We start from the raw sequence: 13,101 nt of genomic DNA on the forward strand, positions 1-13,101 counted from the left end.
TCAGTAATCATAGATGCATTGCCTGCATATACGAGGATCGTCGAATGGTTTCCGGCTGGTCTGTGTGACTATATTTTTGAATTTCAGATGCAATTTCAGATGCCTGGTTTTCTGCACTTATGTCTGGTTTATCTTTAATAATTTGAATAATTATTCATTTTTCTTTCAATGACAATTTTCTTAGTCGACCACTTCTTTTTGTCTTGCAATATTCCTGTTTTATTAAATTTCTTCACTATACTTTGTACTGTTGAATGACTTCTTTTTACAATTGCTGCAATGTTTGAATACGAATTACCTTCTTTAAATAAATTTATAACAATTTTTGTCTCAATGAAAATTTAGCAAGCAATAAATTTATAATTATTACCGTTGTTAACTTTTGTTTTTTTTTCATACTTGTTATTACTAATGTTAGAATACAATATACAATCACATATATATCAATATAATTAATAATGTATAAAAAATATAATAATTTTTATTTCCATATTTCTATTTTATATACTATATGTAAATACTTTTGTCTTCCACTATGTATGTAACCATATCGACATTATGACAACACTGAATTGTAAATTATAAATTTATCCGCAAAAATCCTTGTACGAAAAAATGTTTCCTACAAGGTACATCCTACATTTTCTATTTATTTTTTCATTTAAATTCACCCCCTTTCAGGGGTATAATAATTATCAAGTTAATAATAATTACTAAGATAAGTAAATGTGAAATTAATAATTACCAAGCATATTTTAAGTATTCTTTGTAAATTCTTTCTTTTGTTATTGGTTCATAGTTTTCCAATTTTAATAAATGGCCAATCAAATTAGAGAACAGTTATTGGTTAACATTATATCATTGGGTTGTTTTTCGATAGGTTTTGAATCAGAGATTACACAAAGGTTGACAATAACAGTCTGGCGGGAACTATTTCTATGTTATACTTGTATACAATCAAAGTTTATTGTTTTATATAAAATAATATTAAATGTTTTGTAACGAATTTATATTTTTACATGTCCAATATATTATTCTTGTAATCATAGAGAAAGAAGGAATACAACCAAAGTCATTAAGAATTAATTTAATGTTAGGATTGAATGATAAAGAAAAAGTTTGTGTGGTTATCGTTTTCTGTCTTATAATTTTGTTATCGTTGTTACTTTCTCTATTTATAAGATGGCAAAAGAGCAAAGGATTAGAAAAAAGAGAAGAAGCATGGAATTTGAAAATGATAATAGAAAAAAATCGAAGAATTCTTCTGACAACACTTCTACGCGGAAAGTAAGTATTTTGGAAGTACAACATAGAATGAAAGAAAAATGTAATAAATAATAATTATTATTAAAAGAACCATTACAGAATTTAAAATCTAAAAGAAATGTATCTACTAATATATATATATATATATTGCAAGTGATAAATTTATACCTTTTTATTTTTCTTTTACAGTATATTGTTGGTAAAATAACCAAAATCGCTATGCAGAACTTCATGTGTCATGATGCTATGCAAGTAACATTAAATCAAAATGTAAATTTTATTGTGGGAAGAAATGGAAGTGGTAAAAGTGCTATATTAACTGCTTTAACAATAGGACTTGGAGCTAGAGCCAATGTTACTAATAGAGGTGTATCCGTTAAAGGTAAACATATAATAAAATGTTACAAATACTAAAGTTAAAGTATATATACTATAATTTTGATCTATTCAGATTTTATCAAGAAAGGTAAAAGCGTGGCTGTTATAGAAATAACATTGATTAATAAAGGTTGTATGGCCTATAAACATGATATATATGGTGACTTGATAACAATTATTCGATCTATAGGCAAACGTTCTGGATATAAAATTAAAAATTGGCAAGGTATGTACATTTTCGTTTTTTATATTTAATATAATGTAGTAATAATTTGTTAAAGTTATATCTGTTTTAAAGGTGAAGTTATTTCAACAAAGCGAGATGAATTAGAGAGTATATTATACGCAATGAATATACAAATAGATAATCCAATTTCAATATTAAATCAAGATGTGTCCAAAACATTTTTAGTATCATCTAAGAGTGAAGAAAAATACGAACTATTTATGAAAGCTACACGTTTAGATGTCATTGGGAATAATTATAGAGAAGCTATAATTTCTAGTGAAGAAGCAAATAAAAAATTGGAACAAGCTAATGAGGTATGCATATATTTTTTAATGATATTATTAATGATTTAATTTCTAATAAAACTAAAAATAAAATTAAGAAATTGTATAGGTATTACATAAAACAAAAGAAGAACTTGATGATCTTAAAGAAAGAATAAAACTATTAAATGAAGTTGATGGATTAAGAAATAAATTAGAAGATTTACATATGGAATTGCAGTGGGCTATTGTAAGTTAATAATATATCTATAAATATCTTTTTGATTTATTTGTATATTTGAAAACTTTTAAGATTAGTAGTAATAAAGATAATAAAGTATTGCTTAAACTACGTACTTAAAAATTCAGGCGATATCAGAAGAGGCAAAACTTCAACATTATAAAGAAAATCTGCAGAAGTGTAAACAGAAACTACAAGAACTTAAAGAAACTGCTGGATCTATGGAAACCAAAGATGCAGAAATTACTGAAAAAATAACGTAAGTACGAGATATAATATATTATAAAAAATCATGTTTATTTATGTGTTTAATATTATTTTCATTTTATAGGCAATTACAGAGTGAAGTACAACAAGCAGAACAAAAGGTTTCAGATAGTTCCAATAAATTCAAAGATGCAAAAAATAAATGTATTGTTGAAAAAGAGACATATTCTGCTAAAATAAAAGAATTGCGTATTGCGCAAATAAAAACAAAACATTTGGCGGACGATATTAACTTACTTCGTAAAGAAATTCAGCGGTTAGAATGGTAATATGATTCTGATATAAATAATATAAAATAAAATAATATTTTTATATATTTATTACATATAATAATATAATATATATAATACAAATAATATAAAAAAATAGTAAGATTATATAGAAAAAATTATGTTTATAAATATAGCGGAGATGATAAACAGGATGAACGAAACAAGATAAAACAATGTCTTGGAGAATTGCAACATAAACTTGATGAAGTTGAAGCTATGTTACGTACGAAAAAAACAGATTTGATGCATTTAGAAACAAACAGAGTGAGACGTTCTCAAGAAATACAATCAAAAAAGATCGAAATAGATAGTAATGAAGTTCGGATTCGTATGTATGAATATTGTAAATAGATTGAATGCACTTTTACTTTTATGTCGTATTATATATTCTTTCTTATCGCTAAAAAAAGGTAAACTCAAGCGAGAATTACAAGTTTTAAAGCAGCAATCTGATAATGCATTAATCGTGTTTGGACCAAATATACCGCGGCTACTTAAACGTATCGAAGAAGAATATAAAAAAGGACGATTTAAACAGAGACCTCGTGGTCCTCTAGGTATGTTAGAATTATTTATTTAATTACTGTTCATTTCTTATATAAAATATTTAAATTATATTTCATATTGAATGTTTTTATATATTCGATTTTTATATAGGTGCATATGTAATGATGAAGGATCCAGAATGGATTCCAGCTGTGGAAAATTTTTTGGGTGCTACTTGTTTTAGTACATTTTGTGCAGATAATAGTGAGGATGCTAAAGTACTTACCAAAATCATGGAAGAAGTTTTTCTTAATGAAAGAATACCTCAAATCGTGTATAGCAAATTTTTCAGTAAAGTAAGTCTGATAAATGTTATAAAACATATAAATAAAAAGTAATATAGATTATAACAATATATAATTATTTTCAGATTCATGACGTTAGTCAACATTGTACTCGTTCGTCTGACTATTTCAACATGTTAGAGGCAATGGAAATATCGGATCCTGTTGTAGCAAATTGTTTAATAGATCAATGGGAGATCGAATGTGTATTACTCATTCGAACAGGTCAAGAAGCGTGCGAAATTATGTCTGATTCAAAGAAAGTTCCACGTAATTGTAAAAGAGCCATAACTCAACAAGGTGATATGTTTTATCCAGATCCAAATTATCGAACTTATGGAGCAAGACGGGGAATAAGGGCTAAATATCTTCAAATATCCACCACGGAAGCCATTCAGTGAATATATTTTTCTTATATAAATATTTTTCATAATATTTTATTTTTTAGTAGCAATTAAAAATATTTCATAAATTGTCCGATAGCCGATTAGAAGAAGAACTCGCTATTGTCGAAGAAGAAAGAAATGCTGGTATGAAATTATATACAAATTTATGTGAACAGACAGAACGAACACAACGAGAATTAGCAGATGTTAATGCTAAAATAGCGAAATTACATTCTGCACGAGACAAATATAAAACAGCAATTAATGATTTTACAGACAAGATAAAAGCGAGTGAAGCTATATCAGTAACCGTATTTGTAAGCATAATTTAAATAACGTAGTAAATCATTTGACATATAAACTAATTTAGTATTAAACTCTAATAATTTCTTAATTATAGCATACTGAATTAACAGAATTAGAGAAAAAATTACAAAATGAAAAATCAGAAGAACAACGTTTAAGTATAGAGATAGAACAATTGGAAAAGAATATTAATAATTTAGAGAATGAAGTTAAACATTACAGAGAATTGAGATATGACTTAGACTTGAAAGTCAATCCTTTAAACGTAAATTATATTATATATTTTTTATTCAGTATCTTTCTAAAGAGTTATCTATATTGCTCCATTTTGGAATTGTGATTTCACAGGAAGAAATTCGTCGTCTTAAAGATGAAAAAGAAATGCTTCATTTAAAAGATCAGCAAGCAACCCGTACTTTAAAAAAAACCGAAGAAGCTGTGCAAAGTGCTGTTGCAGAATTTGAAAGTCAACAAGAAATAACAAATGAAGCGATAGAAAATGCGAGTAAATGTTGTCCAAGGATGAATACAGAAAGGTTGAAATTAGGTTTTATTTATTATTATTATTATTATTTTTTCTTCAAATAATTACATGAATACATGAAACGTATATTTATAAAGTTATATTTTATTTTTAAATAATGTTATTCTACAGAACGATGAATGAAATAAAGAACTTGCATAAAAGTTTAAAATGGAAGATTCATGAAGTAGAACAATCATTTGGTTCTAAAAAAGAATTGTCTAAAAAGTTAAAAAGCATGAAGGAAAAATACAGTAATGTAATTGAATTCTCTTCTGTTATTGAAGAGAATAATAGAGTAAGTTATCTGCAGAATTGAATTTTAGTTTTACAATATACGTCGACGAATGATACTTTTTTTTTTTTAAATTATACTTATAGAATCAATTGCGACGTCTTAAAAGCCGGAAAAAAATGTATGAAAATATGAAACAAGCTATTGGCGTTAAAGTAAAAAATTCTTTTTCTACTATATTAGCACTTAGAAAATATAAGGTACCCAGATATATATAGTATTTTATTCTACAATTTTCAATTTGTCCGCTTAACTTTGATCTAATGAAATCACTATTTTTTCAGGGTAGTATAAACATCGACCATGTACATAAATTACTTACATTACAAGTAAGTCCTCAAAATGATAATCAAAATTCAATTACCGATACTAGATCGTTATCCGGTGGAGAAAGATCTTATTCTACAGTTGCTTTCATGTTAGCTCTTTGGGACTGTACTAACTTGCCATTTTATTTTCTGGATGAATTTGATGTATTTATGGTACGTTGATCATTTTCTATATCGAGTTACATTTTTCATAGTTATGATATTTGCTTTTACAATTTTTTTGTCAGGATAAGGTAAATCGACGAGTGATAATGGATATTTTATTAGATTACACTAAATCACATCCTCAATGTCAATTCACTTTCCTTACACCTTTGGACACGTCAAATATCTTGGCAGAAGATTTTGTGACGATACATCAGTAAGTGTAGCGTATATTATTTTTGTAATATAACGAAAACGCAGAATGGAAAAGTAAGTTTTCTAAATTAATTATATTTCTATCCTTTTTCAGATTAGCTCCACCAGAAAGAGCGTAATGGATAATTTCTATTTTTTGTGAATTTTCTGAAAAGTTATATTTTTTTGTAAAAATGTGAAAAAAATAACAAAAAAAATTACAATGTCAAAAAACGTAAAGTTATTATTTAATCGCCTTATTTTTATTCAAAAATATATGATAAAGATATTACTACGTTCTACACTTCAAGTCTCGCGAAATATGTATATCGAAGAGGAGGATATATTAACTGTAAGTGGATCAAGGTTCGGGCCATTGTGCGAATTTGGTCTGGTAGGAGTTCCCAAGTAATGCAATATTTTACATTACGCGCATTATGTACGATGCTCCGTGTGGACGGAGTTGTGGGGCGTGGTTGTGTTGTGCAATGATTGGTCGGAGAAAGTATTCAAAGAACGATGTCCGTGAAACGGCACCGACCGAGCTCATTACTCAAATTTCTATTTTCGTTTCCTTTTCATGAGATCACCTAAAGAGATGTTAATTAAAATCGTAAAACTTTTGATAAACATAACTGTTTTTCTTTATGACAAAAAGAGAATGTTAAATATGGGAAAATATGAGGATAAAGTAAAAAGGCAATACAAAGATCTAAAGAGAAAGGCAATTTTTTTATATAGTTGCTAAAAAAAACAAATTTATTGATCAAACATTGTTCCTAACAAGAGATGAGTTCAGAGATCAGTTCAATGATAATAGGCCGGGGCTGCTTGTGCGTACGTGACGGGGGTTGCAAGTTTGGCTACGGGTGCGGCGTAAGTGAGAGGAGCGGCGAATTTGGCGACAGGTGCGGCATAAGCGAGAGGAGCAACGTGGGCGACGGGGGCTGCAGCGAGTTTGGATACTGGTGCGGCGTAAGCAAGGGGAGCAGTATGAGCAACGGGAGCTGTGACGTGTGCGGCGTAAGTCAGAGGAGCGGCGTGGGCGATTGGGGTTGCAACGTGAGCTACTGGAGCAGCAGCTACAGCTTTAACGGCGACGGTAGCAGGTTCTTTGCGTACAACGGCATTGAATCCATTTACAGGATCAGCAGTATAGTCAACGGTGCGTCTGGAGCCATCAGCTTCGAGAAGAGAGTAGCTACCCTGAACGACATCGCCGTCACGAGTCTCTTGTTGGTTCTTAGCATCACCAGTTAAACTGTCGTGCACGTCGTAAGCGTAGCTATATTGGGGATGCGGATCGTAGTCGGCATCAACGGCTTTAGCTACTACAGCTTTAGCTACTGGAGCCACTGCAGCTACTGGAGCCACTGCAGCTACTGGAGCCGTCGCATAAGCCACAGGGGAGGCTGGGATCAAACCAGCATTAGCGGCGGCCACGAGGGTGGCGAAGGCTACGAACTGTAATGAAAAAATAGATTCATTAGTTAAAAGAAGATATTTCGAATATTCAATTGATTTCGTTCAATTCAATGATTTTCTTTTTTATATGCGTATGTTTAGAGCGTTTCTAAAATTCGTATGTGTCAAACGAATCGAAATGCAAATCGACATGTCGCTTTCGAATAGATTGCATTCGCGGCGATATTCGAAGGATTACAATGGCTTCGTGTTACGAACGATCTCTTTCTTTCACGAAGCAACGACGATTTATACGATATAATAAACGAAGAGAAAAAGAAAGCGATTGTATTCACAACTCTTCGATACGCATAAAAGTGTTCTTTCGTTATACCTTGAAGGCCATTGTTCTTCGAGTGGATTGGTAGATCTGTCGATCTGGTAGTTTGTGATGCGAATGATGCTATGGATGGATGGTTTTCGGCTTTTATACTCGACGGAGCAGGGCTCACGGGGCTGCTGACGTAACCGGGTGACGGTTCTTACGACGGTCAACCGATTCGCGGCCACGGAGCAATGCGAAATTGAGCAAGAAATCGGACCACGCCCAATGCACGACCAGCCGGTGATCGTTGGATCATCGGCACTATGGAGGAACCATCGTTTCGGACTGGGCCACGTCCTTGCTACGAGTTATTTAATTATACCGTAGACTTCTCTGCCAAGTCTCGCCTTTCTTTCTGACCTTGTCATTCAATCCGTTTATCAAGGTATCCATTTACCAATCTATCCTTTGTCTTTCCATTTTGACCCTACTTTCGAACTATCTGTCATTTCTTTTTACCCTCGTAACATTTTCTACATTCCACTTTCTCCTTCATACAAGTTGTTTATCGGAGAAACTTTGATGAAATGTTCATTTCCTTTGCAATTGCACTCATTGAAGTCTCCAGATATATACTTTAGATGCAATACGTAGCTACAATCTATTCTATTATATGAGTTAAAAGCAATGATGCTTTGGTATTTAACTGTAACTAAATAATAAGATTTCAAATAATGATATTGTATTTTTTCGAGAGATCGAAAGCGAGATATTAGGATTACCGAAGTATATCCGGTATATAGCTCGTCGTCGGTTAGTGGCCCATAAACTTCCTTCTTCGACCTTGAGTATCCCCATACTTGGTAAAATCAAAGCCGACTGCTCTTTTTTTAATTAATGCAAAACAGAAAAAAAAGCATAGGACAAAGGACTCGATCGAAGTGGATCCGGATCCATATATGGATATATTGTCATACCTGTTACATATCATTCTTTACGAATTTTTTAAAAATTTGATCAAATTCTTATTTGTTCGTTGCGATATTCATAAGAAAAAAGGAAGTCATGCATGCCTTTTCGATTTAACATATGCGGATATAGAAAGAACGTAATGTGATCTAAATGGATCTAAAACTATCTCCTCGCATTAAGATCAAAGTTTCTTGAATCTTCCTGGGCGTATTGCTATGACAAAAGGCGGTGAACCAGCAAAATCTTGATTTTCGATTGGCACGGTACGATTTTCGATTGCCATGGGCTGTCAATCGATCGGGGCGTACCACTGATTCGGCAGCCCACCTATCTTTTCTTTATGAAAGTGCTCCACTTATTTCTCGTGGTCCCGCCGGCTGTAACGTTAGATATGACGCAATCGAAGAGGTAGTTCGCTGTTCAGGACATACTGGCTGACACGTTTCCTTCGAAACTTTCGCGACGCACCATCGTTCACGATTTTTGATACGTGGCACCAGACTTGAAACTTAGTGAGAGAGACAAAGAATGGATATCCTTTTGATTTTTTTGCTGTCCAATGCAAAAAAATTGGAAAGAAATAATACCGTAATATTATAATATATAACACTGTATTTTTTATTTATTTCTATTCTACAAAATTTGTAATTTTTTATGGAAATATGTTGCGTTTTTTAATATGTGCATTTTCATAATAAGTTAAGAAAACTATGTTACAAATTATAAAATAGTTAGTATAAAATTTCAGTGTTATATAATATAATTTTAATCTTTTCATTTTTGATGAAATTCCTATTTCGATATAAATTATGTGGAATTAAAAAAGAATCTATTGTAGAAAACATGAAAAATTAAAAATACAAGTTAATGTCTAATACTTTTCAATGTTTTTTAAAGATATCGAATTATCTAGAAGTTTTTTCTTTATTATAATATGTCTATATTTTCTATTTAGAAGATACTTCAATTAATTATCAATGATCATTTCATCGATAAAGAACAATATAAACTCATAGAACATTAGAAGATTATACTAATTTTTTAGACATCCATAGATTTTTAATGCTTCCGAAAATAATATATACAAGTATATAGATCATAAGAGATTTGAACTAACCAAGTTCAAGTGTGGTTGACTTCAGCCGATATTAACTTTGCCGAACTTTCAAAGTTTGGTAGGCCGAAAGTAATAGTGGGGGAAAGAGTAACCGTGCGAACTGGAGTATATAAACCAGCGGGAATCAACGTTGGACATCATCAGTCGCTTAGTCGATCCAAACAAACCGAGTCTATTCAACAATGGCCTTCAAGGTGGGTAGAGGATCGATACGGCTCTTGTTTTACAAACATCTATATCCAATCTTTAAGTTTGAACGTTAGAGCGAAATTTGAAGTTCTTCTAACAAATTATTTTTTTTCTTTCAGTTCGTAGCCCTCGCCGCCCTCGTGGCAGCCGCTAATGCTGGTTTGATCCCAGCCTCCCCTGTGGCTTATGCGACGGCTCCAGTAGCTGCAGTGGCTCCAGTAGCTGCAGTGGCTCCAGTAGCTAAAGCTGTAGTAGCTAAAGCCGTTGATGCCGACTACGATCCGCATCCTCAATATAGCTATGCTTACGACGTGCACGACAGTCTAACTGGTGATGCTAAGAACCAACAGGAGACTCGTGACGGCGATGTCGTTCAGGGTAGCTACTCTCTTCTCGAAGCTGATGGCTCCAGACGCACCGTTGACTATACCGCTGATCCTGTAAATGGATTCAATGCCGTTGTACGCAAAGAACCCGCTACCGTCGCCGTTAAAGCCGTAGCTGCTGCTCCAGTAGCTCACGTTGCAACCCCAGTCGCCCACGCAGCTCCTCTGGCCTATGCCGCACCAGTAGCTAAGATTGCTGCCGCCCCTGTTGCTCACGCTGCTCCTTTCGCCTATGCTGCAGCACCAGCATACGCTGCAGCTCCAGCATACGCCAAGTTAGCAGCTGCCCCAGCTCTTAGCTATGCCGCAACTCCAACTTACACTAAGTTCGCCGCTGCTCCAGCTGTCACTTACGCCGCCCATGCCACGCCCATCGCCTATGCCGCTCATCCTGCCTCCCTTGCCAAGTTTGCAGTTACCCCAGCCGTCTCTTACGCTGCACCAACTCTTTACCATTAAGTCCACACTTGCCTCTACGCACCACGTTGTCGTCGACTAAGGCCGAATCTTATTTATTTTTCTTAGCAGACTACATGTGACTGATTAAATTGAGTTACTAATCTAATCTTTTTGGCTTGTTTCTATCACAACTCCGATTTCTCTCTTTCTCTTTCTCCTTTTCTTTCTCTTTATCTTTATACTGTTAGATAAGTATACTCATATCGCTGTCACTGTGAGAAACATACATATATCATTTTATCTCGCAACTTGCTTGGATGTTCATAATTTTATAACTTACTTCGCTTTCTTGTCAAAAGGAATGACAAAAGGATTAAGCTTTTTTCTATCACGAAATGCTATTCATAGCCTAAATTCTTTTTGACGATTGTCAAAATTGGCCTACTTTCTCCATTTTTCGTCTGTTTTTTCTTGAACGCCTTCTGACACGTGAAAGATACATTCCAACATCGTTAATTCGCGTTACGAACGTTTAACGTCGGCTTGAAAGGATCCTTAAGATCGTACGTGCTTCGATTTGAGGAAATCGTTAATACATATACACCATGAAATTATACATTACTTTGATGGAGTTTGGTTGTTAATCATAACTTATGTTACTTTAGGGTTTTTGCTAAAAGATTCTGGCAACGATATGGTGATTCAGATGAATATAATAGATTAATGAGCATTTCAATGCCGCGCAAATATTATTTCGTATGTAAATATTACTACAAAAAACAAATTATCTCTTAATATTTTCTTTATTGATCTTATTTAAATGACCGAGTCTTGGTCGTTATTCAAACAAGTTATTGATATAATTTTGTTTATTTGTTTTTTATATGTGGTTTTCCTCATTCCTTTCCTTGGTTATCCTTGGCAGAACTTTACAGTCGCAATTCGAGGACATAAAAATATATAACAAATACATTAGTGGAAGATTGAGACGAGTAAAATGATAGAAGAATGAGAGACTTCATGTGGGTAGTTGTTGAAGACAATGTCGTTAATCGTTGCTGATCGCACGAGTCGAATTCATAACCGAGGGAGAAAGGAGTTCAAATTCCGGGACACAATTTAAAAGATTGTGTAATCGAAGCGAAAGGGACCGCACTCGTATTTTTCGGAAGTACATATACATATACATGCAGCATGTGTGTATCACAGTGTATGTACATAGGCTGGTTACGAAGTTGAATGAAATTAACGACGATTAAGGAGAAATAATTTCTAAATTTCTCATTCAGTTTAGTTCTTGTCACAATTTACATATTGTTTCGTCATTATTATTGTTCTAGTCTAGATCTGACTTTTTATATTATTCAGCCAAGTACTATATTTTATATTTAGTTTTTCTTATATAATATAATCGTATTTAAATATATTGTAGGTTTTTTAGACTTTAGCATAGATAACTGAACAGTAAGGAGTAATTAATTATATATATCCTCAAATACATTTTTATAATTAAAGTCAATAAAGAAATCCATAACCTCCGGCTGCTATTCTGTTAATTTGGTCGAATACTTTGACGAAGTGGTCTACCAAAAAGTGAACCGGTTTCTCGAATGACTTATACGTATGTATAATACGTAATATAGGGCGCGATTACGAGAAGGTACATAGTGACATTGGGCGCGGTTCTCTGATGGTCGCAGCTGCAGCCCTGGTTTATTTGGTGAAAGTCGAAATCTTAGGCATATATTGCCTCTGTTTCTCCCTCTCTCTCTCTCTTTCTCGCTTTTATCGTACACTCACGCCTCTTACTATGTCTGCCGCCTTTTATCGTGCTCCGTTTTTTATTAAGACCATACAGACCGAATTTATAAAGCAATTATGAGTTACGTTACGTTGTAATTGCAGGTGGATTATATAATACATATGTTGTCCTTCAACTTCGCAAATATTTTCTTTTTTCTCTGATGTCCTTGCAAGGTATTGTCCTTTAATTTAAGAAAGAAAATATATACAAACTATTATTTTTTAATCCTTGTGTTAGATTTAGAACTTTCTTATTGCTTTTTAATAGGGGTAAAGTGATGGATGTAATATAATTAATATCAAATCAAATAAAAATATAATTGCTTTACAGATTCAAGACGAAAAATTGTTATACGTTACAAATCTTCAAAAGTATGAAGTTGGAAGTAGTAATCATGATGATATAGTCGGCCTTCAATCGGTTCTATCTACTTACTTGTCTCTGCGTCTGCTCAATTTTGATATTATTACTTACATTGTACGAACAACTACATTATATGTTATAAATTAAACAAATATACTATTTTTATAATAAATATCCCTTTTTAGTGCATATAAATATAAGCAACAACGTCATAATGA

At 32.8% G+C, this 13,101-nt stretch overlaps 3 protein-coding genes across 5 annotated transcripts; 2 read left to right on the plus strand and 1 right to left on the minus strand.

Moving 5' to 3' along the window:
- Positions 1-888: 888 nt before the first annotated feature.
- Positions 889-6,122, plus strand: LOC124952967 (structural maintenance of chromosomes protein 6). Of its 3 annotated transcripts, XM_047503701.1 has the most exons (20): positions 890-1,287; positions 1,456-1,648; positions 1,718-1,732; positions 1,835-1,870; positions 1,943-2,187; positions 2,267-2,386; positions 2,506-2,636; positions 2,709-2,909; positions 3,051-3,244; positions 3,327-3,473; positions 3,574-3,758; positions 3,833-4,143; positions 4,230-4,449; positions 4,533-4,703; positions 4,787-4,974; positions 5,094-5,259; positions 5,343-5,456; positions 5,541-5,738; positions 5,813-5,946; positions 6,040-6,122. In XM_047503701.1, the coding sequence occupies exons 1-20, from the start codon at positions 1,183-1,185 to the stop codon at positions 6,062-6,064; spliced, it is 3,099 nt and encodes a 1,032-aa protein (XP_047359657.1). In that variant the 5' UTR covers positions 890-1,182; the 3' UTR covers positions 6,065-6,122. The 3 variants fall into 3 exon arrangements, with proteins under 3 accessions (XP_047359666.1, XP_047359657.1, XP_047359648.1); XM_047503692.1 differs by having other exon boundaries at positions 1,718-1,870; XM_047503710.1 differs by lacking the exon at positions 5,343-5,456 and having other exon boundaries at positions 889-1,287; positions 1,718-1,870.
- Positions 6,123-6,604: 482 nt separating this feature from the next.
- Positions 6,605-9,336, minus strand: LOC124953036 (larval cuticle protein A3A-like). Its single transcript, XM_047503838.1, has 2 exons — positions 7,723-9,336; positions 6,605-7,388 (listed from the first exon to the last, which is right to left on the minus strand). The coding sequence occupies exons 1-2, from the start codon at positions 7,732-7,734 to the stop codon at positions 6,732-6,734; spliced, it is 669 nt and encodes a 222-aa protein (XP_047359794.1). The 5' UTR covers positions 7,735-9,336; the 3' UTR covers positions 6,605-6,731.
- Positions 9,337-9,557: 221 nt separating this feature from the next.
- Positions 9,558-10,876, plus strand: LOC124953029 (larval cuticle protein A3A-like). The gene is made up of 2 exons (XM_047503826.1): positions 9,558-9,936; positions 10,051-10,876. The coding sequence occupies exons 1-2, from the start codon at positions 9,925-9,927 to the stop codon at positions 10,774-10,776; spliced, it is 738 nt and encodes a 245-aa protein (XP_047359782.1). The 5' UTR covers positions 9,558-9,924; the 3' UTR covers positions 10,777-10,876.
- Positions 10,877-13,101: the final 2,225 nt, after the last annotated feature.

This window comes from Vespa velutina, chromosome 1, assembly GCF_912470025.1.
Source record: "Vespa velutina chromosome 1, iVesVel2.1, whole genome shotgun sequence".
Classification (NCBI taxonomy): domain Eukaryota; kingdom Metazoa; phylum Arthropoda; class Insecta; order Hymenoptera; family Vespidae; genus Vespa; species Vespa velutina.